We start from the raw sequence: 27,490 nt of genomic DNA, 5'->3' as shown, positions 1-27,490 counted from the left end.
CCCCGGGGCTGGGTTAGCTCATCATGCTCAGAGAGGTGAGCCCTTCCCTGGGGTGCCTGTCTCCCCACCAGGGGGATGCTCTGAGAGCCAATCCAGATAACTCCTGCAGACTCAGTGCCTGCTGCTCAGATGGCAGGAGCTCTGTGAGATAAACTTCATCTCTGGTGCTCGTCATTAGACAGTGAAGCTCAAAGTTTTGAGAGGAAGCAAGAGCAAGCTGTCAGGACAGCAGTGTGCCCTGGTGGCTAAGAAGGTCAATGGCAGCCTGGCCTGATCAGGAATGGTGTGCCCAGCAGGAGCAGGGAGGTCATTGTGCCCTGCACTGGGCACTGCTGAGGGCACACCCTGGGTGCTGTGCCCAGCTCTGGCCCCTCACTTTGGGAAGGACCTTGGGACACTGAGCACATCCAGAGGGGACAAGGAGGCTGGAGAGGGGCTGGGAACACAAACCCTGAGAGGAACCCCTGAGGGAGCTGGGGGTGCTCAGCCTGGAGAAAAGGAGACTCAGGGCTGCCCCCATCACTCTCACAGCTCCTGAAAGGTGCCTGTGCTCAGCTGGGGCTGGGCTCTTTCTCCAGCAGCACTGACACAACCAGAGCACACAGCCTCGAGCTGTGCCAAGGGAAATTTAGGTTGGATATTAGGAAAAAGTTTTTCACTGAAAGAGTGATAAAGTTCTGGGATGGCTGCCCAGGGAGGTGGTGGAGTCCCCATCCCTGGGTGTGTTTAACAAAGCCTGGATGTGGCACTGGGTGCCAGGGTTTAGTTGAGCTGTTGGGGCTGGGTTGGACTCGATGATCTTGAAGGTCTCTTCCAACCTGGTCATTCTGTGACATTTTCAAAACTATCCCATGGGTTCAGTTCAAGGAAGAGGCCAGCTTTGGCTTCTGCTCATATTCAGAGAAAATAAGTATTTGTGTGAATGTAGCACAAATGTGGGGCATGTGTGTAAGTAATTTTTTTTCACTCCTCTGCTGCGAGAGAGGCAGGGGAGAAGCTCTGGAAGCAAAGTGACTGCTGAAGGATCTGGAGCTGTGGGAGGGCTTTGCCTCTGGGGTCAGGACTGCTGCAGGGCTGAGGTGTTTGGTGTGCTGCACCAGTTCAGCTTCAGTCTGTTCCACACAAGTTCAGGGAGGACAGGCAATGAGCACAGGCTACATGGCAACCATTTTAGCTCACCAGGAAGGGCTGGGTTCCGGTGCTCCTTGTGGAACATGTCTCTTTTAGGGTCACAGAGCTGAAAAAGAAATTCCATTCTATTGGTACCTTCTCCCTGATCTTCCCTTTTCCCAGTTCTTTTGATGCTCCTGGGTTTATTTTTTGGCTCTGCATGATCCAGTGTATTTGGTATTGTCAAGAGAAAGCTATTCAAATTTTATTCAAATGGAAACAAGTAGCTCAAAGATAAATATTTCCTGAAGGCATCTTCATCCCTCCTTCTGTAAATTGCTGAGATCTTTTATCTCTGTTAACATTGCCTTGAGGTCCTGTCTAAACAAGACCAGGACATACAAGGTAATTATGTCAAGGTGTCCAGCCTGAGACAGACAGGGACAAGGGGCTGCAGTGCCAACAACCCCTGGCATGGGCCTTGGCATGCCAGGTCTGTCTGCCCACACAGAATGGGCTTCATCTGGGGCAGCTCTGTGCACCAGCCCTGGCTGTGTCTCCTCCTTGGCAGCCTCTGTGTAGACACTGCTTGGAGGAGCCATCCATCAATCCTCCCCTCCATCTGTGCCATGGGAGGAGCTGCCCTGATGCCTTAGGATTTCAGCTTTTATATTTTCAGATCCTGTAGTGCATCAGTGCATCACTCCAAACTCCACACAGTGTGAGTTACTGTCTCCACATTCTGTCAGACAAAACAATCCCTCTGGGCCTGGACCCAAGGACACTCCACAGCCTCAGGACCCAAAAAGTACAAAAAAGTGAATGGGGGGAGCAAACTGTGGGTCAATGACTTCATTAGCTGAGGCTGTAATTGGAGAATTAACCCCTGATATGTGAATGGACCAAACTTACAATTGTCTGAAAAACTGGTGCCCATTGTCCAGCTTGGGTGTAGACTCTGGGAGGCTGTAGCTGCCCAAGGTGAACCTGTTTGAGGCCTTTAATAAATCCCCACTTTATTCTCTGAACCTTGTCCAGCCTCTGTTCTAGGGAGCCGCTCCAAGGCCTCAGCTCCAGTGCCTTCCCCTTGCAGCAGGGAGGGCTGGAACAGGAGCTGGGACACACAAAGGCCAGGGCAGTAACAGAGCTGTCCTTGATTTTCAGATCCAGGCATCTGGGCTAGTGCTGCCTTTGGGTTGCAAATGCTGCTGTCTACAAAGTTAGATGTTTCTATAAACAAAGAAAAAAGTTGATTTCTGATTGTTTTCCCCACTGCCAGCTGCAGGAGCAGCTGTGGGATGGCTGGTTTGCATTCTCTAACTTTTCCCTGCTCTACACTTGTTTGGGCCTCTTCAAGAGCATGTACTGAGTTGTCCTTGACATACAAAGCCAGCACATAAATGTTGTTTCACATGGAAATTATTAGTTGTTTTCCAAACCTTGCTTTAATTGCAAAGATCAAAGGTTGGTGAGCTGAGCCCTTTGAGCTGAGGAGGTGCTTGGCAGGGTGAGCATCCCCTTCCCTCCAGCCCCTCTGGGAGCCAGCAGCTCCCTCTGCAGAGCTGCTTGGTGCTGCCACCTCAAACACATTTTGCCAAAACCCTTTGACCTGTTGGTGTGTTTTATCCTTCCTGGGGTAGGAGAGTCCTATGGGAATAAATCATGCAGGACTCCATTTTCTTCATGGTGGGAAAAGCCATTCTTTATTCACAGAACTCCTTTTATACAGTGTTACAGACCTCGTGTGGGGCTCCAATTGCTCAGGAGATTTCTTGACAATTACTTTATTGGTTAGTAACAAGTTGTTATCCTGTATTGATTGGTCACTCAAACTGTGTATACCTGCAGGGAAATTGTTTGTAAAAGATAGTTTTCATTTTTCTATCTGATGATGCAAAAATAGTTTATACAGGTACAAGTTTTGGTTTTTTTTTACCTAGGAATAGATTGTTATGTTAATGAACTGCTCACACCAGGCTTGCTTTCACATAGGAACTTGCAAAGGGCCAGCTTTGACAAGGCCAGGCAGTGATTCCAGGAGAGCAGGTCTGGTTTTATGAAGCCTCTGTCTATGATTTCTCTCCCTTACTGCAGCAGTGCTGCCCCTGTTTCCCCGGGGCAGCTTGCCCTGGGGAGGATGGGGCAGTGCTGTGCCCCCAGCTGGGGCAGCTCTCCTTGCTGCAGTGCCCTGTGGCACCCTGGCTGCTCCTGTGCCATGGAGGTGCCAGTCCTGGCTCTGAGCTGCCCACCTGTACCTGCTCTGGGAGAGGAGGGGCTCTTGGCCTGGGTGTGGTGGGTGTTTCTGCCCAGGAGCTGGACTGGACACAGTGGGAAATATCAGTAAAAGGCACAGCCTGAGCTGGGGAGAGAGGAGCAGAGCCCTGATCCCTGATCCCTACTCAGCACCCAGGTGTGCCCTGCCCACCCTGGGGTGCCAGCACAGGAGGAGCTGGGCAGGGAGGGTGCCATGTCAGCCTGAGCACATGAAGGGGTGTGCAGGGCTGCTGTATTACAGTAATTGAGATAATTCCATGAACAGATGAAATATTTTTTTGCTCTTTATTTCATGCTTTATAGATCATTCCTCCTCAGAAACATGGTGTTTGTTGTCAGTTATACAAATCCTGGCCTGTTGTTCAGGTGTATTTTATTTACTCCTTTGCCTGAGAACTGGCAGTGCCAGGCTGGTGATCCCACAGTTGTGACTTCCTGTGTTTTCTAAGTCATATCCACAGTATGGCTGTTGTTGACTAGAGAAAATGTAAGATATTAATATTAATGGATGGATTAAAATACCAGCTGAGGATTCCCTACCCAGCCCTGTGGATTTCAGTGACTCTGAGTAGAACCATGTGGCTCTGTGAGCTGAGTGTGTCAGCCCTCTGTGCTGTGAATGCTGGCTCAGGCTTGGTCTCTTTTCTTCCCATCACATAACCAAGCTGTGACAGTGTGGTACTGTGTGGCATTAATGCCTTCACATCATCAGTGCTCTGTTGTGTGATCATCTCAGTGCTAGAGGGAGTCCCTTAGTCTCTCTCTGGACATGGCCACAGTGTGTGCCAGCCTGCACATCACACTCAGAGCACTGATCCAGGCTGCCATGTTTGAACACACAGAGAGGGAATTTTGTCTGAGAAAGAGCCATGTTCTCTATGTGCTGGTCACAGTTTGGATGCCACTTTTCTGAGGGTTCAGCAGGTTCTGCCATTTCCTGAGCAGCAGCCATCCTTCCCACAGGGATGTGTAACTCAGCAGGGTGTGGCAGCAGCTGCTGTCCCTGCTGTGTGCCCAGCTCTGGCAGTGAGAGCTGAGTGTTCAATCAGCTCCCCTCCATGGGGCTGCCCAGGAGCTGGGCTCCAGCCACCCCCTCACCCTGTACTGCTCTCCCTCCCTGGGGTGCTGTTCACAGGGGTCCCAGGATGAGAGAAAAGATGAGAATCTTGACTCCATGTTTCAGAAGGCTGATTTATTATTTTATGATACATATTATATTAAAAGAAAAGTATATACTAAAACTCTACTAAAAGAATAGAAGAAAGGATTTCATCAGAAGGCTAGCAAGGAATAGAAAGGAATGGAATGAGAATAAAATCTTGTGACTGACCAGAGAGTCTGAGCCAGCTGACTGTGATTGGCCATTAATTAGAAACACCCCCATGAGCCCAATCCCAGATGCACCTGTTGCATTCCACAGCAGCAGATAACCATTGGTTACATTTTGTTCCTGAGGCCTCTCAGCTTCTCAGGAGAAAAGATCCTAATGAAAGCATTTTTCATAAAAGATGTCTGTGACACCTCCCTGCAGCAGGAGGAGCTGGGCTCAGCTTGTGCTGTGCACAGGCACCAGTCAGTCTCTGCAGTCCCAGAGCAAATGGATTGCTCAATGCAGCAGCAGAGCCCTTTGTGAGAGTGGCTACACCATCTTCACACAGGGCCCAGCTGCTCTTCTGGAGCTGAAATCTGAGAGCCAAGTCTGGAAAAATACACTTTTACATCCACTCTCTTCCCTACTCTAGTTGTCACTGCTTTATGTTAAAAAGCTATGACCTCTAAATTACTGAGGGTGCACTCAATCCCCTCATCCAGATCATGGATAAATATATTTAGAGAATCATAGAGTATCCTGAGTTGGAAGGGACACACAAGGATCATCAAAGTCCAACTCCTGGCCCTGCACAGACACCCCAAGAATTCCACCCTGTGTCTGACAGCGCTGTCCAAACGTTCCTGGAGCTCTGGCAGCCTTGGGCTGTGACCCCTGGGGATCCTGTTCAGTGCCCCACACCCTCTGGGGAAAGAACCTTTTCCTGATATCCAGCCTAAAGCTGCCCTGCCATAGCTCCAGGCTGCTCCTGTGGGTCTGTCACTGGGCACCAGAGAGCAGAGGGGGAACACTCACCCCTGCCATCACCATCATCAAAACACTCCCTCACATCCAGGCTGCCCCCCCTGCCTCTCCTTCCATGGCTGCTCCTTCTGAAGGGTTTATGGCCACCCCCTGCAGCCCTCCAGTTGTGAGAATCATCCCACTGTGGTGGCAGCTGTATCCCAGTTTTCCTTCCACACCATAGCCCTGGGCTCCTCCTGTTTGTTTCCCATCCTGTGTGCATTAGTGGATGCACTCACTTGGGCTGATCCCAGCACCTTTTGGGGGAGGAGAGGCTCTAATTTCTACATGACCATTCTGAGGCACTTCTGTTGTTTTTAATACATCAATAACCCTTTTGGCTTTGCTGCCACATGGATCCATCCCCTATTTTCACAGATACAGCATCCCTGCACTGCATCCCACCTAGCTCTGGCTACACTGGCTGTGTAGATAAGTGGGAACCTCTCACCCTCTCCTTCCCCATCATGCTGTTATTTCTGTCAGAATGGAAACACTGCATTAAGCTGTTTCTGGTTCAGTGCAGGGCCATTTGCTATCCAAAGGCAGACTGCATTTCAATTTGCTTTCAAATGCCTCGTTAACCCTCTTCTGATTTACTCAGCTGATGATTGTGCTGAGTTCTTTTCCAACGTGCATCTCTCCTTTGTGAGAGGCAGCAGCAGTGACCCAGAGCAGGGGAGAGCTCTGGGTGACTGAGCAGCCAAGGGCCAAGGGTGGCCATGCCCTGTGTGCTGTGGTGTCACTGCTGGGACACCTACCAGGGACGTTGGCTTTCCTACAGCTTCTCTCTTTCTCCTGTGTGCCTCCCATACTGTCCTCCTGTTTTCTTCCCATAATTCATCTTTGCACCATTTCCCTGGAGAAAAACAGGCCTTCACTGCCACTCCAAGTGGCCAAGTGCTTTTTGGCAGAACTCCAGTATGCACTCCATCTTCTTGGGAAAACCTTTGGTGTCCAGGCAGTCCCAGGCACACTCAGGCCCTGAGAACCCTGTGAGTGTGCTCTGGAGTTGTGGAAATCCAAGGGACACTGTCCTGATAAACCAATGGCATCAGGCACTGCTGCTGTGGTGGCCAGCAGGCCCAGCCCACAGACACCCCTGCAGCAGCACCCAGGTGTTAGCTGGGCACCCCCCAGCTGAGGTGGGGATGGTCAGCAGTGCTGCCAGGCATCACTGAGCTCAGAGCTCCCTTGCAGCTTCCAGACATGTGGCTTTGGTTTTGGTTTTGTTTTTTTTTGTAATTGTTGGGGGTCCTGTTTTTCCTAGAGGGGAGTCTCTATGGGGCATGTAGTAAATAACTGTTGTTCCTCAGTATAATTGCTTAAAACTCTCCAGGAGTCTTATTTTAAGCATCTTAAGTGCAACGTTTAACCACCTTACAGGCTTCTGCTGCTACCCATTCCAGAGTAGCTCTGAGGCCTCTGAATGCTTTTTCACAGAATCACAGAATTCACAGAATGACCAGGTTGGAAGAGACCTTCCAGATCATCGAGTCCAACCCAGCCCCAACAGCTCAACTAAACCCAGTGCCACATCCAGGCTTTGTTAAACACCCCCAGGGATGGGGACCCCACCACCTCCCTGGGCAGCCATTCCAGAACTTTTTGCTGTCTCTAAATATTGATGCTCAAGGTTTTAGTTGAAGGCTTTCCAAAGCAGAGCTGCAATGGCAGCACCAGAGCATCCTCCACAAACAAGGTACCACTGAGCCTTTGTCATGGTTTGATACTGGTGCAATGCCAGTGCCCCCATATATAAAATATATTCTCCCCAGTGGCTGCTGTGAGATGTGACCAGAAATAGAGCACAGCAGGCTCCAGCTTAGGAATAAAGGAAAGAATTTTATTAACTTACAATATGAAAAAAAAGGAACACAGAGAAATCAGAATGAAAACCTTCCAAAACCATTCCTCCTCCTCCCCCCCTATTTCCACCACCACACAAAATAGAACTTTAGATTCTCAATCCAGTTACCACCCCTCAGATAATCAACTCTCATTCATCACCACCCTTCAGATAATCAACTCTCAGTTCATCAAGGAGAGAGGAGTCCCTCTTGTACCATAGGCTTCCCCAGGAAACACAGTTGAAACCTCTTTCACTGACAGGAAACAGCCTTGTTTGCTGGCTGAGGCAAAGCCAGCAGGATGAAATACCAGAATTTATGTTTTTATGGTGGTAAACATAGTGTGTGCCAGTGATTCTGAATAAATGCTGTTGATAATATCAGTTCAGCCCTTAAGAATAGTATTTATTTGATACAGAAAATGAGTTTGGGCTAAAACTAGGGATTTTTTTTTCCTGCCACACCTTCTAATTATTAAAGCATCTTATAAAATTTCCTTGAAACTTATTTTTTTTAATAATTCTTCTGTACTTAGGTGACTCTGATAAGTGGATCATCTTGATTCTCTATTACTGCAAGGATCAGTAGCAGCTGAAGATAACAGATTTTGGGGCACAAGATGCAATGGGCCATTATCAGTTCTATATAAAAAACTGATTTTTCTTTCTTTTTAAATGAAAATGAAACTTCTGTGTATGCAGGTTCATACTCTGACACAAAGCTCCAGCCAATAATTCTGAAGGGAGAAAAAATGCAAGTGAAGGCAAAGCAACTGCCAGCCTTGTAGCCAGTCCTCATTGCTCATGGGGCACAGAGGTACCAGGACGTGTGCCAGGGCTGCAGCCAGGCTGGCACTGGGTGCTGCTGCCCTTAGGGACTGACACTGTGCCTCTGTGCCCACAGCTGATCAGCGATGGCAGCGTGGTGTACGCGGAGGCGCTCTGGGACCACGTCACCATGGATGACCAGGAGCTGGGATTCAAGGCCGGAGATGTCATCGAAGTGATGGATGCCACCAACAAGGAGTGGTGGTGGGGCAGGATTCTGGACAGTGAAGGCTGGTTTCCAGCCAGCTTTGTTCGGGTAAGATCTTCATCTTTCCTTGTGCCCTCTCCATGAGCAGCAGGTGTTTGTCCTTCCCCAGGTTTAATGTTCTGTGGTGACTCCAGAGGACTTTCACTGCTAGAGATGGTTCAGCATGTCTTGTTTGTATTCCTCTACAAGGGCTACAGTACAGGGTGCCCTCCTGGGCTGATCCCAACACCTTTTTGGGGGAGGAGAGGCTCTAATTTCTACATGACCATTCGGAGGCACTTCTGTTGTTTTAATACATCAATAACCCTTTTGGTTTTGCTGCCACATGGATCCATCCCCTGCTTTCACAGAGATACACACAGCATTACTGCACTGCATCCCACCAGTGTGGAGAAGTCCCTCTACAGGAGTAAATCAGGGCAAAAGGTTCAGCTCCAGACCAGAGCAGAGCTGAGCTGAGCTGTGCCAGCTGGGGAGCTGCCCTGTTTGCTGGTTTGCAGCCTGGCTCCTGCTTTCCCATCTGTACATTGGCTGATTTGTGCCCAAGCACATGGCATCCACTTCCAGGAGCAAGCAGCACTCTCCTGGAGGAATCCCTGATACAGATCCCTGGATTCTTCACTCCAGTGTCCACTTAGACAATAGAGATGAGTGTGGCACCAAAGGCACCTCTCTGCAGCTGGTGCTGGGGCCAGTGCAGTGCCACAGCCAAAGGATGCACCCACCTGAGTCACACATGCACCTCCTCAGCCCCACCAGGCTGCTGGCACTGCGAGCCAGGCACTAAAAAATGGAGGAGAAAACCCCAAGAAATGTCTGGGCAGTGATCTGGGGCAATGTGAGACACTCAGTTCTTGTGGGCCAAGGCTGTCCCCTGGTGCCAGCTTCAAAGCCCACACAGAAGAGCTGTGCAGAGCAGCCCAGCGCCCTGCAGAGGCTTCATTTCCAGCAGAGCTTTCTGAAACACATCAGGGCAAGCAGGGGGAAAGCAGGAGAGTGGGAGGTGGTAACTGCTGTGCTCGCTGTCCCGCTGGGAGGAGAAAGGCTTTTTTCCTTTCTCCTGCCTGGGACTGTCGCTGTGGGTGCCTGACAGCTTTCCCCAGCTCGGGGCAGGCTCCTCAGCGCTGCAAAGGCAGTGAGGTGCCTAAGGGCAGAGATTCTCAGCCCTTTAGCTCTTTATCCAGGTCACTTCAGATCACAAGTGACCCAGCACCAGGTGGAGCATGAAAGGAGGTGACACGAGGTCATCCGGTGTCTGTAGCAAAAGTCCTTGCACAGAAGTGGGGCGGTTTTGAAATGCTTTGTTAGAGGTTGCAGGAGATAGTCTCAGCTGCATAATTAATACAAACAGTGGAATGTCTTGCAAATAAGATTACCAAGACCTCGGCACTGCTTTTTCTTGCAATGAAAACAGAATTTTTTTCTTTCATGTTACTGATAAATTGAATTGTCCTGGCTGGCAAAAACTTGTCATCTTAGAGTAAAGCAGACTAGTACTAGGCATTGGGGATACAGAGTAAGAAATTCTTTTAACAGAGGAATCCCAACACTTAGTCAAGCATCCAGCTGAAGATTTCCTGCTAATTACCACTGGCTCAAGCTCACTGCAGGGAGGGCTGGTAGGTCTGGAGGCTCGGCTCAGACTGCAGGACTCTGTCACTCCACATTTGAGTTTCAGGCCGAGCTCTGAGTTTAAGAGCTGCCGATGTCCTGCTCACAGTGAAGGAGAACCAGGGTTGTACATCTTGAGGGCTTCAGCAGTGAGTGAATTAACTTCAGCAGTGAGTAAATGTAACTTCAGCAGTGAGTAAATGTAATCTGTGCCTGTGCTGGCAAGGGAGGGTATGCACTGTGTTTTATATGTAGGTGTATTTATATCAAGTGGTAAATTATAGAGCCTAGAAGAAACTCCATTAAAAGTTTAAAGCAGTTCTGTGTCACTGTACTAAAAATTCCTGTAATTACGTGTGGTTTATCTTCCTAACTTTAACTCCTTCTCTGTGCTGGGATGGATCCTTTGGGTTGTGTACAGAGTATCCCCAGGGCACTCAGCAGTGCCAGAAAAGGAAGCCCAGAGTGGAATGCTGCAGTCCATGCCCTGAGCTGTGTGGCAGTGTCCCTTTGGCTCGGTCTGTGGCAGTGTTACCCTTTGGCTTGGTCTGTGGCAGTGTCCCTTTAGCTCAGGGCTGTGTGGCAGTGTCCCTTTAGCTCGGGGCTGTGGCAGTGTCCCTTTAGCTCGGATCTGTGGCAGTGTCCCTTTGGCTCGGATCTGTGGCAGTGTCCCTTTAGCTCAGGGCTGTGTGGCAGTGTCCCTTTGGCTCGGGGCTGTGGCAGTGTCCCTTTGGCTCAGGGCTGTGTGGCAGTGTCCCTTTAGCTCAGGGCTGTGTGGCAGTGTCCCTTTGGCTCGGATCTGTGGCGGTGTCCCTTTAGCTCAGGGCTGTGTGGCAGTGTCCCTTTAGCTCAGGGCTGTGTGGCAGTGTCCCTTTAGCTCAGGGCTGTGTGGCAGTGTCCCTTTAGCTCAGGGCTGTGTGGCAGTGTCCCTTTGGCTCGGATCTGTGGCAGTGTCCCTTTAGCTCGGATCTGTGGCAGTGTCCCTTTGGCTCGGGGCTGTGGCAGTGTCCCTTTAGCTCAGGGCTGTGTGGCAGTGTCCCTTTGGCTCGGTCTGTGGCAGTGTCCCTTTGGCTCGGGGCTGTGGCAGTGTCCCTTTGGCTCGGGGCTGTGGCGAGCAGAGCAGCGGTGCCCTCCAGCCGCTGCTTCCCTGTGCCCGTGCTGTGCTGCCCTCTGATGGGGGACACCGAGAGTCCCACACCGCCCTGCCGGGCTCTGCCCTTCTTCCCCACCTCGGTGCCCACGGGCAGCTGATCTGCTTCTACTTTAGCAATGAAGTCTCTTTAAATAATCCTGGGGAAGCAGACACCGAGGGGCCATCTGTTACTGACAGTGTGAGAACAATGAAGTAGTTAAAAAACCAACCATTTACGGGTTCTCCCCCTCCCCCCCCCCCCAAAGTGTTCCTTCAAATATTTAAGAAAATTTCAATTGATAAACCATTTCTGTCCTGATTTTATATGTATTATTCCTAAAGGACTCCATATTATTCCTGTAACTTCTGTGCACTAGAAATGCCTGCATAAACCCACCCATGTCAGGGTGGGAGCAGCTGCCTTGTGCCCTCCCCACAGTGATTGTCTGGCCTCAGCCTCCCCGGGGGGAAAATGTTTCCAGGCAATACACACAGCCTGCTCTCACCTTGCCCAGCCCAGTGTGTGTCTGCCATGCAGCCCTTCCCTGGCAGAGGTGTTTGGCAGTGGGAGCAGTGAGCATCTTGTGCCTGCAGCTGCGGGTGAACCAGGATGAGCCCATGGAGGATTATCCCCTGAAGGTGGAGGGGGGCAGAGAGGAGGATTCCCGGCGCTTTGGGATGGGCCAGACCACCAAAGACCAGATGAGGACCAATGTCATCAATGAGATCATAAGCACCGAGAGAGACTACATCAAGCACCTGAAGGACATTTGTGAGGTAAGGACTAAAGGGGGAAGGGACTGTAAGAGCTCCTCTGAAGGATAATGGACTGTGTCCCATGCTTGCCCAGAGAGGCACCCTAAGCAGGTAACTTTTCTGAAAATGAGACTGGATTTTCATCAGTTCTGCTGAATGCCAGTATATGGTCAGAAAACAGAAGACAATTCATTACAGCAAAATCCCAAATGCCTCTGCATTTGGAGCACTCACTTGTGCTCTGATTAAATGGAATTAATTGAATTTCCCAAGCCAGAGAAAAGTAAATGTCTAGCACTGCTGTCCTCTCTAATATATGTTCTGGGGTAATATAATCAGCAACTCCAGCCTTCAGGCAAGCCATGCTCAGACCAAAACAACTGGGGATGCTCAGCCAATTGGATCCTTTACTGTCAAATACGCTGAATATTGTGCCACCTCTTCTAAAAGAGATCCATCCTGTACACTGGGGGAGGAAGGCAGTTGGAATTTTTGCAGGAACAGAATTCTCCACTGCAGTGGTACAAAAGTGGCTCCCAGAAGAGGCAGCTGGGGCAAAGAGCACACATTTGTAAATACAAATAAGCCTCTCCTGCTGCAGTGTCCCCCTGCCCCTCGGAGCTCTCCTCTGCTGGAGTCATGCAGGCAGCTCCTCACACAGACACCAAACCAGGTCCACACCTGCACTTAACTGGTCTGAATCTACCAGTGCTGGGGCCAGAGCACCTCACTGCAGACACAGAGAGGCTTTTTCAGCAAGAGAGAAAGCAGCTCTGTGACTCCTTCAGCAGCATCACCCAGGGCTGCCATGAATCTGTGGCAGCTTCTATTTGTACCATGTTTAGGGTAACATGAGAGGAAGTAATAGTTACAGATGGGTCCAGATCTGCAGGAAGGGAATGCAGGAACCTGGTGTACACTGAGTGCAATCCTTGAGGCTTTCTGTGCCACAGAGCAGATGCCCAGGAGGTTTCCAATCTGGTTTTCTCCAGGGTTACATTAAGCAGTGCCGCAAGAGAGCCGACATGTTTACAGAGGAACAGCTGAAGACAATCTTTGGGAATATTGAGGACATCTACAGGTGCCAGAAGAAATTTGTTAAAGCACTAGAGAAGAAATTTAACAAAGACCACCCACATTTGAGTGAGGTTGGCTCATGCTTCTTGGAATATGTAAGTAAATTTGACTTCATGGGAAAGGGGTAGCTGAGCATGGATTGAGCCAGAGGATTTAGAAATTGATCTGACAGAACTGAAGCTTTTTTAAAAAAGACCCATCCAACCAAACTAAATTCCACCACCTTCTATCCCAGCCCTGCTCAACCACTTCCCAAAGAAATATCCTGTAGCTCTTGTGGCTGTGGAAAGAGCATTTTCAAAGCACCTTATATTCTGAACACTATAATCCCTGCCAGCCCTTGGTACCTCAGGGAAAATGTAGGAAGATTCCAAAATCTCGAGCAGGACTGAGTTTACAGTAATGGTATTTTGAGGTCAGTGAAGGATCAGCTGTGACTGGTGTGGGCACTAAAAGCCCACATTCAGCTGAGCCCAGAGCAGGATGTGTGGGAATGTCTGGGTCTCTCAGATGAAGCTGTGACACACTTTGCCAGCCCCCAGCTTTAAGTCTCTGGGTTTGAGAGCCTGGGGAGGACACAAATGACCAAACAGCTCCAGTTAGAGGATACAAATCACCAGGAATCTGTGGCAGGGCATGGCCTGAGGGACAGGGCATTAACTCCCTCCCTGTGCCCTGCAGCAAACAGAGTTTCAGATCTACTCCGAGTACTGCAACAACCACCCCAACGCGTGCCTGGAGCTGTCGCGCCTGGCCAAGGTGAACAAGTACGTTTACTTCTTCGAGGCCTGCCGCCTGCTGCAGAAGATGATTGACATCTCCCTGGACGGCTTCCTGCTCACCCCCGTGCAGAAAATCTGCAAATACCCCCTGCAGCTGGCCGAGCTGCTCAAGTACACCAACCCCCAGCACAGGTAGGACAGTGAGGGGCGGGGAAGGAGCCAGATACTCCCATGGAAATGGGCTCGTGCATGGAGGGCACTGGCTAACTGCAGCCAGCTCAATTCTTACAGGTTACCTCACAGAAACCTGGAAAAAAGTATATTTATGTAATTTTATAAAGTATACTTACATAATATATAATATAACGTACAATATGCTTATATAATTATATAACACAATATTATAATGATATTATACTTATATACATTTATATTAATATAATATTATAATATAATATTATAATAATATTAACTTATAACTTATTATATGATAAAAGTATATTTACATAATTTTCCACTACAGCAGCACTCAGCTTTCCTGTCACAGATCGAGAGTTACAAGGTCCACTTTATATAATGGCCTTTTTCTATTTTATTTGGCTCATGTATCTGTAATACCAGCACATACGTACTTTGGAGCTTGTATTTGTCCTGGTTTCTGTCCATGTTTCTGGTGGTGGTGTTGAGAACTTTGCCTCCAAAAGCATTGGTTGAATATATCCCAAGATGCCCATACAGCTGCACTTCCCCAGTGGGAAGTTGTGCCCTGCAGGAGCCAGGCCATGCACACTTGGTGCCCTGGCAGTGCCAGCTCCAAAAGTCTCCAAATCCATCACCCACTTTCAGGGTGAGGGCACTGCCTTTGGCTCAAATAACTGTCACTTAATTAAGTGCCTGAACACATGAAAAATCTCTATGAAAGTGTTGGTATCGGTCCACTGTGGTTTGACTTAATTTCACCTTCCTAATTGCAGCCCTGGTGCTTCCAAGAATGGTTTTAAGCATGTCTTGTTGCTTAAGGAAGTGCAGAGATGTTTCAGAGTTGCCTTAGAGCCAAGTTGTGCAGCTCAGCTCCTTCCCAGCAGCTCTGAACTCAGCAGAAGTGGCTGGTGGCCACAGATGGTGTGTGGGGGAGGGCAGCTCAGCCTCTGTCCTACCCTGCCAGATAAACCATCAGCTCATGTTTGAAACAAGCCAGGCACTGTTGGACTGCTTCACCTCTGCACCACAGACCAGTCCCTGCATGGCACAGCAGCATTGTGAATGAGTTGTATTATGTTGCAGAAAGAAAAGGAGAACCTGCAGGTTCTTCCAGCAATTCCTATTTACACCTCTGTAGCTAAATTTGATTACTTAGCCCCTTCCCTTCCCCAGAGGTGGCCTAGATTTGTTACCAGACTCAATAAACCCACACTGTCTCCCTGCCCAAGGATGACAGGCTAAATTCTTAGCTCCCTGCTTATGTGCCTCCTTTATACATAAAGGGATGGGATGTCTGGGATGGAGCAGCTTTCGTGAGCAGACTCCCTGGAAAAAGAGATTTTCAAAAATGTAACACGCTATTGTTCTAATCAACATCTAATCTGTGCCTCAGAACCAAGGAGCGTCTGAGAAGCTGCCAGAGGAGCAGGGACAGAACAGCTGGGACAGACTGCAGGTGGAATCCTGCTTCCATCCCCAGCTCTGTGCCAGGCTGCTCTCCTCTGCAGTGCAGGTACAACACCCCAGTGCCATTCTGCCAAGCCTGAGGCTGTGGTGTTGTGAGGGCTTTAGGGCAAGGTGAGAGATGAGAATTTGACTCCAAGTTCTCAGAAGGCTGACATATGATATATGATATTATTATACTAAAACTATACTAAAGAAAGAGAAAGGATACAGACAGAAGGCTTGCAAAAAAAGGGATCATGAAAGTTCATGACTGACTCCTCAGAGCCTCGACACAGCTGGCTGTGATTGGTCATTAAATTAAAACAATTCACATGCTGAGTATACAATTCACCAAATCACATTCTAAAACAGCAAAACAAGGAGAAGCTGAAGCTCCCCAGGAGAAAAAGTCCTGGAGAAGGGATTTTTCAAAAAATATCATAGTACCATGAGGCCTGTGTCCGTCCCCAGGGATTTCAAGGACGTGGAGGCTGCCCTGAATGCCATGAAGAACGTGGCCCGGCTCATCAACGAGCGCAAGCGGCGGCTGGAGAACATCGACAAGATCGCCCAGTGGCAGAGCTCCATAGAGGACTGGGAGGTAGGGGACTCCCTGCCCAAGGAATTCCACATTGCTCCTCTTCTGCCCTTCCTACAGCTTCTCTCCACAGTGATATCTCGCTGTCTGGCCCCACCTCAGCTCTCTGATTTTTATTTATACAGTTATGGGCTTTTAGTACAGCTGAGCAGGTCTGCATATCACCCAGCTAGAACAGCTGCCTTTGCACATTCCCTGGGATTCTTGTTTCCCTGTTTTTCCTTGCAGAATGAAATCAGCATGTAGGTTAATGAAATCCTATTATTTTTCTCTTGCCCCCCATTTTATCTTGAGTGAGTTCAAACTTTCAAGAAGAGCAGAACTGCTCCTTAATTCTTAGCATGCCAGGTTATTGTTGCAGAAAGGCAACTTCTGGCATAGTCACAGTAGAAACCAAGGTTCCCTGTAGGCTCATTAAAAAAAAAAAATTGCTAAACAAAAGAAACAAAATACTGATTTTCTAAATCCTAGACTCAATAAACCCACACTGTCTCTCTGCCCAAGGGTGTCAGGCTAAATTCTTAGCTCCCTGCTTATGTGCCTCCTTTATGTCTGGGATGGAGCAGCCTTCCTGAGCAGACTCCACGGAACAGGAGATTTTAAAAAATGTAACACACTATTTTTCTCATCAAATTCAGGTCCCAGCCCCTGGGTGCCAGGGGCCCAGTGTCTCCCTGATGTGCCAAGGACTGTCCTCCAGCACAGAGCTCTCTCATTCCCACACAAGTTCTGGCAGCAGGAATTCAGGCTCCCACTTTGAGATGAGGCTGAGACCAACCTGTTCTTTGTGCTGTTCTCAGGGAGAAGATGTCCTAGTCAGAAGCTCCGAACTCATCTATTCTGGGGAATTAGCCAAAATCTCCCCCCCTCAAGCCAAGAGCCAACAGAGGATGTTCTTCCTCTTCGATCACCAGCTCGTCTGCTGCAAGAAGGTAACCATGAAACCTGGCTGCTGCTGTCCTGGTGGATTTAAGTGAGCTCCCTCTCCACCCCTTTGTTTCCTTAATTCTTGCTGGCCTCACATGCTCCTGGCACTCTGTGCATTCTTTCCTCTGACGTCCTGGGGTGTTCTGTGCACCTGAGCACAGCAATCAGCTACTGGCCTAATCCTCACAGCAAAAGAGGAAAGCACTGCACAGCTTCTGGGGTTAGTGTGGGGTTATTCTGTACAACTCTGTTATGAGTATTGTCACACAAGTTCTTCTAAATACCTTGTTCTTCATCTGAACTTCCACCTTAGTGTTGTATTCAGAGAAAACTGCAGGTTTGATGAACAGCTGTGGGCCTTGGCAGTCAGTAAGGCCATGCTAACAGCACATGTAAGTCTGTAAGTACAGCTTTTTTCATAAGCTGAGTAATAACAGAAATCTTCCCTCTTGGAGCCAGTGAACAGCACCTTCCACTGGAATTTCAGAACTGAATGTGCCAACTATTTTTTGCATATTCCACAGCATGCAGGTAGCTCCAGGTAAATTAGGTATGAAAATCACTGTCCTCAAAGTTACTTTTCATTGTCAACAAAAACCCAAGAGGTAAGTAGTATTATTTTTGCTTTTAACTGGAACTGAAAGATTCAAATAGTGTTTTCTGTCAGAGGCCTAATGAGGATTTGGGATCATGTGTAACACCCAAGCTTCAGGGCAGCACATAGGCCCCAACACAGCCAGCAGCCAGAACAAGCACTGTGGTTCCCTGCAGTGCCCACAGCAGCTCAGCACTCTGCAGTTCCACAGACTCAAATCCAGTATGATTTCTTTGACAGGTCTCTGATGATAGCAGGAAGGGTAAATTCCCCATCACACCCAAGAACAGCCCCACGTGTTGTGGTCTCTCTTACAGGACCTCCTGCGCAGGGACATCTTGTACTACAAGAGTCGGATCAGCATGGATGACATGGAAATACTGGATGTGGAAGATGGCAAAGACAAGGACTTCAATATCAGTGTGAAAAATGCATTTAAGCTGCACTGCAGAGACACTGAGGAAGTCCACTTATTCTGTGCAAAAAAGCCTGAGCAGAAACAGCGCTGGCTGAAGGCGTTTGAGAATGAAAGGAGGCAGGTGCAGCTCGACCAGGAGACAGGTATGGAAAGAGCAAGGCTGGGAGACTTTTGTTTTTTAATAATTATTATTATTTTTGGTTTTTCATCCTTTTTTACCCATTGGCTAATGCTTGAGGAGTGAAAGAGTGGGGAAGCCAGCCCATGCTCAAGGGCAGCTCTGGGCTGCTGTATTACATTACATTGTGAATGAATCTGTGCAATTAAAAAACTGCAAACCACCATAAGCCATGACTGCAGTTTGTCCTCAGGGAGGCTGATGTGTCTTAAGGAGTTCAAGCAGGGCTGACAAAGTAGTCAATACATTACGTACAGGGTCCAGAGCAGTATAGAACAGCTTCAGTCAAGGGTTCTCACTGTCCAAGAGGGTTGGTGTTGTTTTGTCCAAATCCTTCTCAATTCAGCCTAGTGTGATCTGAAAGATTTCAGCCACCAGTGGCCTGGAGTGGTTTCTCCCCCCAGTGCAGCATGGGCTGAGGGCAGGCAGCAAACCCTGCAGGGGGGTTTGTGCAGCCCAGCACAGGCTGGGGGAGCAGGCTGTGCCCCCCAGCCTTGGCAGCAATTGTGGCCTCTCACGTCAGGCATCTGCCCACCCCTGTCTTCTCCTGAGGTACCAAATGATGACCTGCTGCTGACAGAAATCTGCTTCATCTTCCAGGGTTTTCCATCACAGAGGTGCAGAAAAAGCAGGCAATGCTGAATGCCAGCAAGCAGCACCATGCTGGGAAGCCCAAGGGTGAGTCACACCTGAGCAGAGGAACACTGGGGGAATGGGGGGTGGCTCTGTATTTACTACACGGGAAAGGCTTCAATGAAGTGATGTTAACAAACTCTTGGGAAGGCCAGATGGTGACAATCTGCACTACAGTTCCTGGTAGATTCAGATGGCTGGAGTCGGTCATTCCTAACTCCAGGAGAGCCACTTTGCACATAATCAGCACTCTGCCAGAACCCAGCAGCTTCTGCTCCACGGCCAGTGCACAGCATCTCCCTAGGAGCCAGGCTTTCCCAGCAGTGTGGCATTCCCTTTGGCAAAAGGCAAGGTTTGTAGCAATCCCCATGGTGCACAGAGGGCCACAGAGCTCTGCAGCAGGGACTGTTCCTGCCCGTGGAGGATGCTCTGAACCTTGGCCAGGGTGCCAGGGTAGGTACCATGCTTAGGCAGAGCTCTTGGTTCAAGCTGCCAGAGACAAGGACAATTAGCAGCAGCCAGGGGAGAGTGAAGTCAAGCAAAATAAAGGTTCCTGTGCCCACAGCACTGTGGCTGAAGACAGCCCTGTTGCTGCCACCTTCCCCTTCTCTCTGCTCAGAGGAAGAGGTGTCACCTGGTTCCTCTGAACCCACAGAGGCAACCACTTCCTCTTGGTGGTACCAGCCAGCACTTAAAGCTCAGCCACATCTCCGGAAAGCAAGCTTGGCAAAATGTCAAAAAGGGCCAGAAATAAGATTTGGCTGCAAACAGGGGGAAGTTTGGAAGGAGGCCAGACCATGCCAACAGAGCAAAGCCCTTGGGGCACAGCATTAGAGGAGACAGCACAGACCAGCCTTGTCCTCCACACAGGCACTGACCATTCCTAGTCAGAGATCCAGCCCAGGAGGCTGTAACAGGCACCAGCAGCACTTGCACAGCAGCTGCTTCTCCCAGCACAGCCAAAAGCACCAGCTAAGTTTGTCACCAGTCATGAGCTGCAGCTCTCTAGCCCTGCTGTCGTGCTGGCAGAACACCTGACAGCTGTACAGCACATTTCTGGGCCTTCCACATGAGCTCTAATCCTAAAAGGCCCTGCTGAAAGTAAGGATAAATTGAAGGAAAGGTTACACTAAGACAAACCCAATTCACAGCCCTGCAGCTTTAACGGGGAGTGGGGAAGGCAGTAGAGTGGGGGAAAGGAGCTGTGTTTGACTAATGAGTAGAAATCCATTTTGATTAAGGTGAAATGTACATCTTTGAGTTAAGTCTGTAGTTTGAAAACATAGCTGTTTAGTCTGACTGCCTGTTTTCATAGAAAGCCTAAGCTCAGAGAGAGGCTGTGCTTCAGCCAAAGGACAGAGCAAAGGGGTAGACAGAGAGACTGCTGTGAGAGCAGATCAGCCTGACCTAGGAATTCTTTTGGCAAATGTCACACAAAATTTGTAAAAATGAATATGTATGAACCTATTGTGAAATTTCATAAGTATGGATTTGAGAGAGAGGTAAGAAAAACAAACCTAGAGTTCGCAGAGGCATGCATGTCTTTTGGAGAGGAATCTCCACCTGCGTCCAGCGCTGTAATAAACATTAAACATACCGGCTTTACAACTTCCACAAAGTTGTGGAGTTTTGTTTGTCTCCACAAAACACTAACACGCTTCCCATCTCCTCCTCCTCCTCCCAGCTGTCACCAGGCCCTACTACGAGTTCCTGCTGCGGCAGAAGCACCCCACGCTGCCCAGCACGCTCCCTCAGCAGCAGGTCTTCATGCTGGCAGAGCCCAAGCGCAAGCCCTCGAACTTCTGGCAGAACATCAGCAGGCTGACGCCGTTCCGGAAATAGGGGCAGCCCCTGTTTGTGCCTGAAGCCCTTCTGAGAAAGCACTTTATCCCTCTGCCGGCAGGTGGAGCCCAGGTTCAGCCAGCCCTGTGCTCACAGAGGATGGCACAGGTGCTCCTGCCTTCCCTATTTATTTTGCAGCCCGGCTGACCCGCTGGCTCCCAGGTGAGGCTGAGTGCAGCGGTGCCACGGAGCCAGCCCTGCCCTGCCCAGCAGGCAAAGCTCCAGGAGCACACAGCAGGGAGCTGGACAGGCTGCAGCCCAGAGATTTACCTTGTCAGCTGTACTTGGACTCACTCCTTCCCGCTGTGCCCGCCACTGCTGGCTGGCAGCTGCCACGGGCCAGGGCAGCCCATGGACCCGCTGGCCCCGTGGCCGCTGCCGCGCTCAGAACAGCTCAGAGTCCGTGGTGAGGAGGGATGAACCTCCTGCTCTGCCCACCCCATGCCCTGCATTTCTCAGAGCTGTGATCCTCCTCCACGTGTCCAGCTAAGTCAGCAGCCTCTGCAGGCCCTCAGAGCACAGTGAGCACTGCACTGTGACCTCCTCCCTTCCTTTAGTCCAGCAGCACCGGTGAACGGTGCCCCACATTAAACTGTGCCAACCTGCAGCATGAGTCAAGTCGAAGAATCTCTCTAGTGGGTTTGAATTACATAAGTTAGAGAAAAATGTGCCTAATTAATACCATACTCAATTCTTTAGATTCTCGTCTCTCCATCATTCTGCCATATTTCCTGGCCAATGAAAATGCTCATTGTTTGTAATGTGTTTATTTATGGTAAAAATCAGAACTGTGTATTTTGTAAGTCTGTAATTGTTCTTGTCAGATGTTGTTAACTTGATGCCTGTTTTGTCTGTTTAATTTTTCTTTTCTTTTTTTTTTTTTAAAGAAAGGTCAATATTTGCAAACCTAGCTCCCAGAAGTCAGAGTCTGCTGTTCAACTCTGCAACGTCATTGTTATGCAAACTCCCACAGACTCTCAAATATAAGGAGTGTTACTGACACTTTTAAAAGTGGAAAACCACTTGATAAAGGCCTAAATTTGGCATAAAGAGCCTCACTTTAAGTACCCAAGTTTCCAATGGTGGCCAAAAAGAATGAATCTAAACCTTGGTTAGCAAAAAGAAAGATTTGCCTTACCATAGTGAGAGTTAGAAGCCATACTGACTGAATTCCCTAGATTAGGAGACATCCTGTGACAGTGGAAGGAAGACACTGGCTCATTCCAGCCCAAGTGTGAGTGAGCACTAACTGTCTGCAGAGCTCAGAAATCCAGTGTTTGTTGATGCTGTAGCTGACCAAAGTCTGGTCATCCAGGGATATCTGAATTCAGTAGCATGTACAAAGTCCTTCTTGCACTATATCTTCCCCCCAGACCAGGGGCAACATTTAATTTCATAAAGAAACTTGTAAAAGTGACTCTCAGCCTGTGTTTGTCTCCAGCCCGTCTATCTGTGTGAAGCTGTTTCTTTCCAAAGCCACTGTGGGGATTGTGCTCTTGCAGCTCCACCAGGGGCTGCTCAGCCACAGGGGCCCTGCCAGAAGGTGACCTCAGAGCAGCCATCCCAGCTGTGGGGACACAGGGACCCGACCAGAGGGGTCACTCTCTGCTCTGGGGAGGACACTGGGTCAATGCTGGGGGGGAGGGGGGGGCAAAAGGAGAAAAAATTTAAAATACTCTCTAAGAAGCCACTGAGATGAGGCAGTTACAGCAGTATTAGCAGAACACACACAGACACCAAGAGACAAAGACATGGGGACACTGAAGGACACCCAGAGACACACTGAGGCACTGCCAGGTGTGTGCAGACACCCACGGGGGGAGATGGTGACCTAGAGACCCTGACACACACACACACACAGAGCTATGTCAGCCAGCTGCAGCCAGCACCACTCATTAACAGAAGGCAATTGTCATTTCTGTGTTTACCCTAAGTGTCTGCACCCTCCTTTCCTTATCCATGGCATGTTTGTTTTGATTGGCCAGGAAGAAAAGCTGTTGGCACTGATATTATCAATTTTCTGAGCTTATCATCAGCTTTGTAGTAAGTGGAGGGGGGTAGAGGGGCAGAGGACAATCCTCTCCCCAACACAAGTACAGGATCACACCCCACACTGAGCGTGGCCAGCTGTGACAGGTTGCTCATAGTCTTGTCCAGTTGCTATCTGGATTCTCTCAAGGATGGAGATTCTCCTCAAAGCTCTTTACATCCCTCTCAAAACCACTCTGTCCCCAGTGTGAAGGAAGTGCTGACATCTATTCAAAGCTCCCCTTGCTGCAATGTCTGATCTGGTCTTAGGCAGAATGTTGCTTAATATACTCAGCTTTACATCTACAATGAAGGCACTCTGGTAGAAATCCTCACCTCTTCTCCCAAGGGAAATGGGGTGACTGTGACACAGGACCCTGGAGTGCAGCAGCTGTGAAGTGCAACAACCCTGCCCTTCCTCCCTATTGAAACACACACAAGAATTGGCTATTATTATTACTTGCCTGTGTAGCAATACTCTGAACAGTAAATATGCATCCAGTGGTTAAAATAATCACATCATTTATCAGCTCTTCCAGAACTGGCTGCACCTCTGACCAGTGCACACAAAGGATTTACAGAGACACTTTTTTTACAGACATTTCTGAAGTGCCAAACCAGACTTCTCTGGCCAGACAGCATCCCAGTCAATGGGCAGTTAATGACTTCTGGAAGAATTCTACTGTCCACTGGACTATCAGTACTCTCTCTAAAAAGTGTCCTCAGTTTGGATTCTAGTCTTGCATGCCACATTTGGAGCTAGGATCCAATCCCCTATGCAAGACTGAGATCAGGTAAAAAAGCTGCTCACACAAAGTGATGGAGTTACAGCAGCAGCACAGAAAGCAGGTAAGGCTCAAACCCATAAACTCATTTTGCTCAACATGCCCACCCCACAGACTGCTCTGAAAAGGATTTCATCACAAAATACCATCCTTACTTTAACAGCCAGCACCACCTCCCAACTCTCACCATAACCCTCAGTGCTTCCTGAACAAACTGTCACAGAACAGGTGGGACCTCCTTAGGTTTAAGTGATCAGACACTCAGAGTCATCCCCCAAGTTATTCATTAAATGGCAAAGTGTACTCGTGTGTGAGATGGTAGCAGATTAGCCCAGCCCAGATTTCCCTGCTGCACCTCCATTTGGGCTGGAGTGGCTCCCATTGTTCTGCCAATGGGCAGAACTGGGGTGAACCCGTGTGCAGGCTGGACTGGGCTGTGCACAGAGAGCAGATCCCAGGGCATCAGCTAAACCTGGGAGAATGGGGCTCCTGGCTGGCCAAGAACAGCTCTGGCAAGATCTCTGAGCTAAATGGACAAGAAGTACCAGTTCCACAAGAAGTGTCCATTTGAACCATGAAGAATCAGAGCTGTGAGATATCAGGAACTTTTCTCTGGAGCTGAACTTTCAACAGGGGCCAGGAATGCAGATTTGTGTACAAAACAAACTGAAGCTCCTGATGTGAGTCTGAACAACACCAACCCTTCTGGATTTTAGGGTAGAACCAGTTGAACTCCACAGAAAATCAGTTCTGCATTGAGGTACATGAAAAGGACAAAGAGATTGTGTCAGGGGTGATTTGGGGTTTTTTTTAGGGGTGTTGGTTCTATCTGTTGCTCTCCTACTGTAGATATCCATTTAGGAAGCTTCTTGTGAAAACAGCCATGATTCTTGATTACCTAAATCTGCCCAGATTTCATTTGGTCAAATAAAACAAAGAATTATGTAAAGGATGTCAATCAAATGACAGATGATTTCCTGAAGCTACCAGTTAAGTGAACCAGTGGCTACTAAATAACATAGTCTCTGCTCTGACCCAAAAAAAAAAAAAAAGGAAAAAAATCTATTTTAAACTATTAGTTTAGAATATCTGATTCAGGCACTGTGGGTGTATACACTGTTCAAGTTCTAACAGCATCAGAACCAGCACAAACTGTCTTTGTGCTATCTCAAAGTAAGAACTAGGTCAGTTCCCATGGAGAGAAGAGTTCCCCCAAAGCAGCCTGTACTGTCTCTCCTGTTTTGCCCATTCCCTGAAGGACAGGGGGGTGTGAGCTCAGAGGAGCCCCCTCTGTGTCCAGCAGAGTCCTTGGATCAGCAAGTGTACTGCAGGAGATTCCCACTGTGCAGGACACTGCTCTGTCATCCAGGAGGCAACCATGTGCCAGCCATCTGCACCTGGGTGTCCCAACAGCTTCCCAAAAGCACCTGAAAACCAGGTCACCAACAGGGATAACTCAGAATCCCAGCACCTGCCAGTAACAAAAGAATCTCAGCTTCACACTGAGAGCACTTCATTTCTTGGGATGCCAGAATGACAGAAATTAGCGTTTTTTCAATGGAAAGGCCTTTCACCTGATGAGTCAAAATATCAGGCTGTGCTCCTCCAGATTCACTGCAGTGGAAGCACACCTTCATGTAACAGCATCATTCAAGAAGTCTGTGGCAAGACTGGTATGCAGCCATCAGAGTTTTGAACAAGGACTGCACCACTGCCCTCCCAGACTCTGAGCTGCAGCACCTGGCAGGTGGGGCAGCACCCAGCAAGTGCTGATTCCTTCTTCACTGTTATTACTTCAGTTGTTTTAATTCTCCTGTCAAGTTCCACATGTACCTGCTCATGAGGGTTATGGGCATTGCAAAGCCCATCTGACAGTGAGTATGGTACAACAGCAACTGCTCAAGCTTTAAGGAGGGAACTACTCACACCTCACTCAACTGCTGGAGCCTCAGCCTGTGCCTGCTGCTGCTGCTGACGTTCTCTACCACAGGGGGAGGACTCATCACTACTGACATCAGCAGCACCACACTGGTACAACCCAAAATATCAGCCAGGATGTCCTGTACCAGCCACCAGCAGGAACTCCTGTCCCAGAGCTCCCAGCCCAAGCAAAGCTGAGGCTCAGGCCTTCAGGTAAGTAATGGGTTAAAGAACTTTGATAGTGGATAAAAATGAACTGAAAAAACCACAAGTGTTTTCAGCTGATTTTAAGCCCCTGAAGATACAGTGGTGCTCTTTCAGCTGGGCAGTGTGGGGAGGGAATCAATCTTCAGGCTGCAGTGACCCACCAGTGCAGCTCCTGTCAGAGTGAAGCAGTGCAAGGTGCAGCCAGCAGTGTGACCTGGCACAATCCAGAAATGCCTCCAGGACCACAGCTCCAGGCAGCAGCATGGAGTCTGCTCCTTTCCACTGCCAGGCACACAGCTGCAGGCTCTGCAGAAGCCAAGGTGCTCCTTCCCAGCCTCACAGCAATCCCAGCTGCCCTGCCTTGCCATGAACACCTCACACCTTATTGCTCCCATGTGTCTCACACATGTCCTCAGCAAGCTCCATGACTCAAATCCCATGGCTTTGGCAGTGCTGGCACTTCTAGGAAAAATGCAGGCTGCTGGTTCTTTTTGCTCAACACTCCTGTCATCTTTCCCCCTGCAACTACACCCCTCCTCTCCCCACGTCCTGAGCTTCTCTTTTGCACAAGTTTGCCACCAAAGCAGCTCCCTGTTCACAGCCTGTGCAAATGAAATACCTGTGGTACTGACCCCAGAGCTGTGTACCTTTGTGTGTGACTGCCTACATTTACACTTGTGAGATGGGAAATAAACAAGCTATCAACTCTAAGTCTTGCATCATTCTGTAATCCTCCCAAAAAGCATTAACTACTGATTATAGAGCAGCTATGGAACAAAATTCTGCTTACAAGTTCCTCCTATCCTTCCACACCTACTTCTTTCCCTTTTCTCCTAAGCAGCACCCACCCATTACCCAAGCTGGATAATAATTTATGGCTTTTTTCTTTAACCTCCAGTAACCTGAAATAATATACTTGCTATCTATATCACACCATCAAGAAAAACCTTATCCACAAATACAGCCACGTGTTCACTGAAGCTGAGGGAGCTGCATTTGAGCTCAGCTGGGCACTTCACATGATTACAATTCCTACAAGGCTGGCAAAAGCAAAACTTGGGGAAGGTGTGTTCCCCTTCCCCTGTCTGAAGCATCAATTTGCCCACATACTTTACCTTTCTTGCCCAGAAAAGAAAAAGCTATTGTGAAACTCTACAAAGTAGATTACTATAGCCCAAAAATGAAGGCCCAACTGTGGTAATTTAAGCTGCCAGCTGAGCTGCTCATTGTCAAGTTCCTTCTGTCACATTTGGATTGGAAGGATCTCTTAGCCCACCAAGGACTACAACTGGGGTTCCTGTACCAACAGTCTCCCCTCTGCATCTGCAATTCTCCCTGTGGCACAGCCCAGCTTCCCACAGCTGCCACAGACTTCTGGCTGCTGTTTCAAATAAACATTACAAACCTAAAGTCATCACATGGCCTCCATTCTATTCTGGATGATTAAGACAGGATAGCTAATAGCCTGATGGATACTAAAATAAAATCCTAGAGTGCACTTAGCCTCCTACACACGAGTCAGACATTCTATCCATGCAATTCAGCAACGTTGACATTTCCTACACAAAAAAATCCCAAAATCCCATCTAAGTAAGTACATCATTCCTGATTCCAAAGAGCTCACCAATGAAACTTTCTGTTACCTGACTTCGTTTACAGCAAGCCACAGAGTTTAGAATCTAAAACAAGATGTTAGAAACAGCAAGTTTTGGTTTTGCCCAGAATTAGTTACAGGAAAACTTGAAACTCAAAATTTCTTGCCTGATTTCTATGAATCACTAACTGAGCACTGGAGGGGGCTCTGGTTGTTCTCAGGTGTTCAGAGCTGCCCCTAAATGAGGGAGTTCTTATCTCCACAGCAAGTGGAGCTACCTGTCACTGAGGGGAGGGTAACACACATTAACTACACTGCCACTGCAAAATCCATCTGGCAAGAGGGAGAAGTCAAAGCATTACTGAGCCACCATTCTGGCAGGTCTATGAATAAATTCAGAACCACCACGACAGAAACTCAACCTAGAGACTGAAGAAC

General features: G+C 48.7%; 1 protein-coding gene across 6 annotated transcripts in view; it reads left to right on the top strand.

The window, feature by feature from the left end:
* Positions 1–21,935, top strand: part of ARHGEF4 (Rho guanine nucleotide exchange factor 4) — a 131,859-nt gene extending 109,924 nt beyond the window's left edge. For 5 of the 6 annotated variants that reach the window (XM_066557000.1, XM_066557002.1, XM_066557003.1 and 2 more), the window contains 9 exons: positions 8,251–8,430; positions 11,720–11,902; positions 12,874–13,053; positions 13,640–13,872; positions 15,799–15,928; positions 16,726–16,857; positions 17,765–18,008; positions 18,644–18,721; positions 20,361–21,935. In XM_066557000.1, the coding sequence (XP_066413097.1) occupies positions 8,251–8,430; positions 11,720–11,902; positions 12,874–13,053; positions 13,640–13,872; positions 15,799–15,928; positions 16,726–16,857; positions 17,765–18,008; positions 18,644–18,721; positions 20,361–20,518 (1,518 nt within the window). In that variant the 3' untranslated portion in view covers positions 20,519–21,935. Of the gene's footprint in view, positions 1–8,250; positions 8,431–11,719; positions 11,903–12,873; positions 13,054–13,639; positions 13,873–15,798; positions 15,929–16,725; positions 16,858–17,687; positions 18,009–18,643; positions 18,722–20,360 lie in introns of those variants that run through there. The other variant, XM_066557001.1, reaches the window with a different exon arrangement.
* Positions 21,936–27,490: the final 5,555 nt, after the last annotated feature.

The sequence above is a fragment of the Molothrus aeneus genome, chromosome 10, assembly GCF_037042795.1.
Source record: "Molothrus aeneus isolate 106 chromosome 10, BPBGC_Maene_1.0, whole genome shotgun sequence".
In the NCBI taxonomy this organism is placed as follows: Eukaryota; Metazoa; Chordata; class Aves; order Passeriformes; family Icteridae; genus Molothrus; species Molothrus aeneus.
This window is presented reverse-complemented; position numbering and strand designations above follow the sequence as displayed.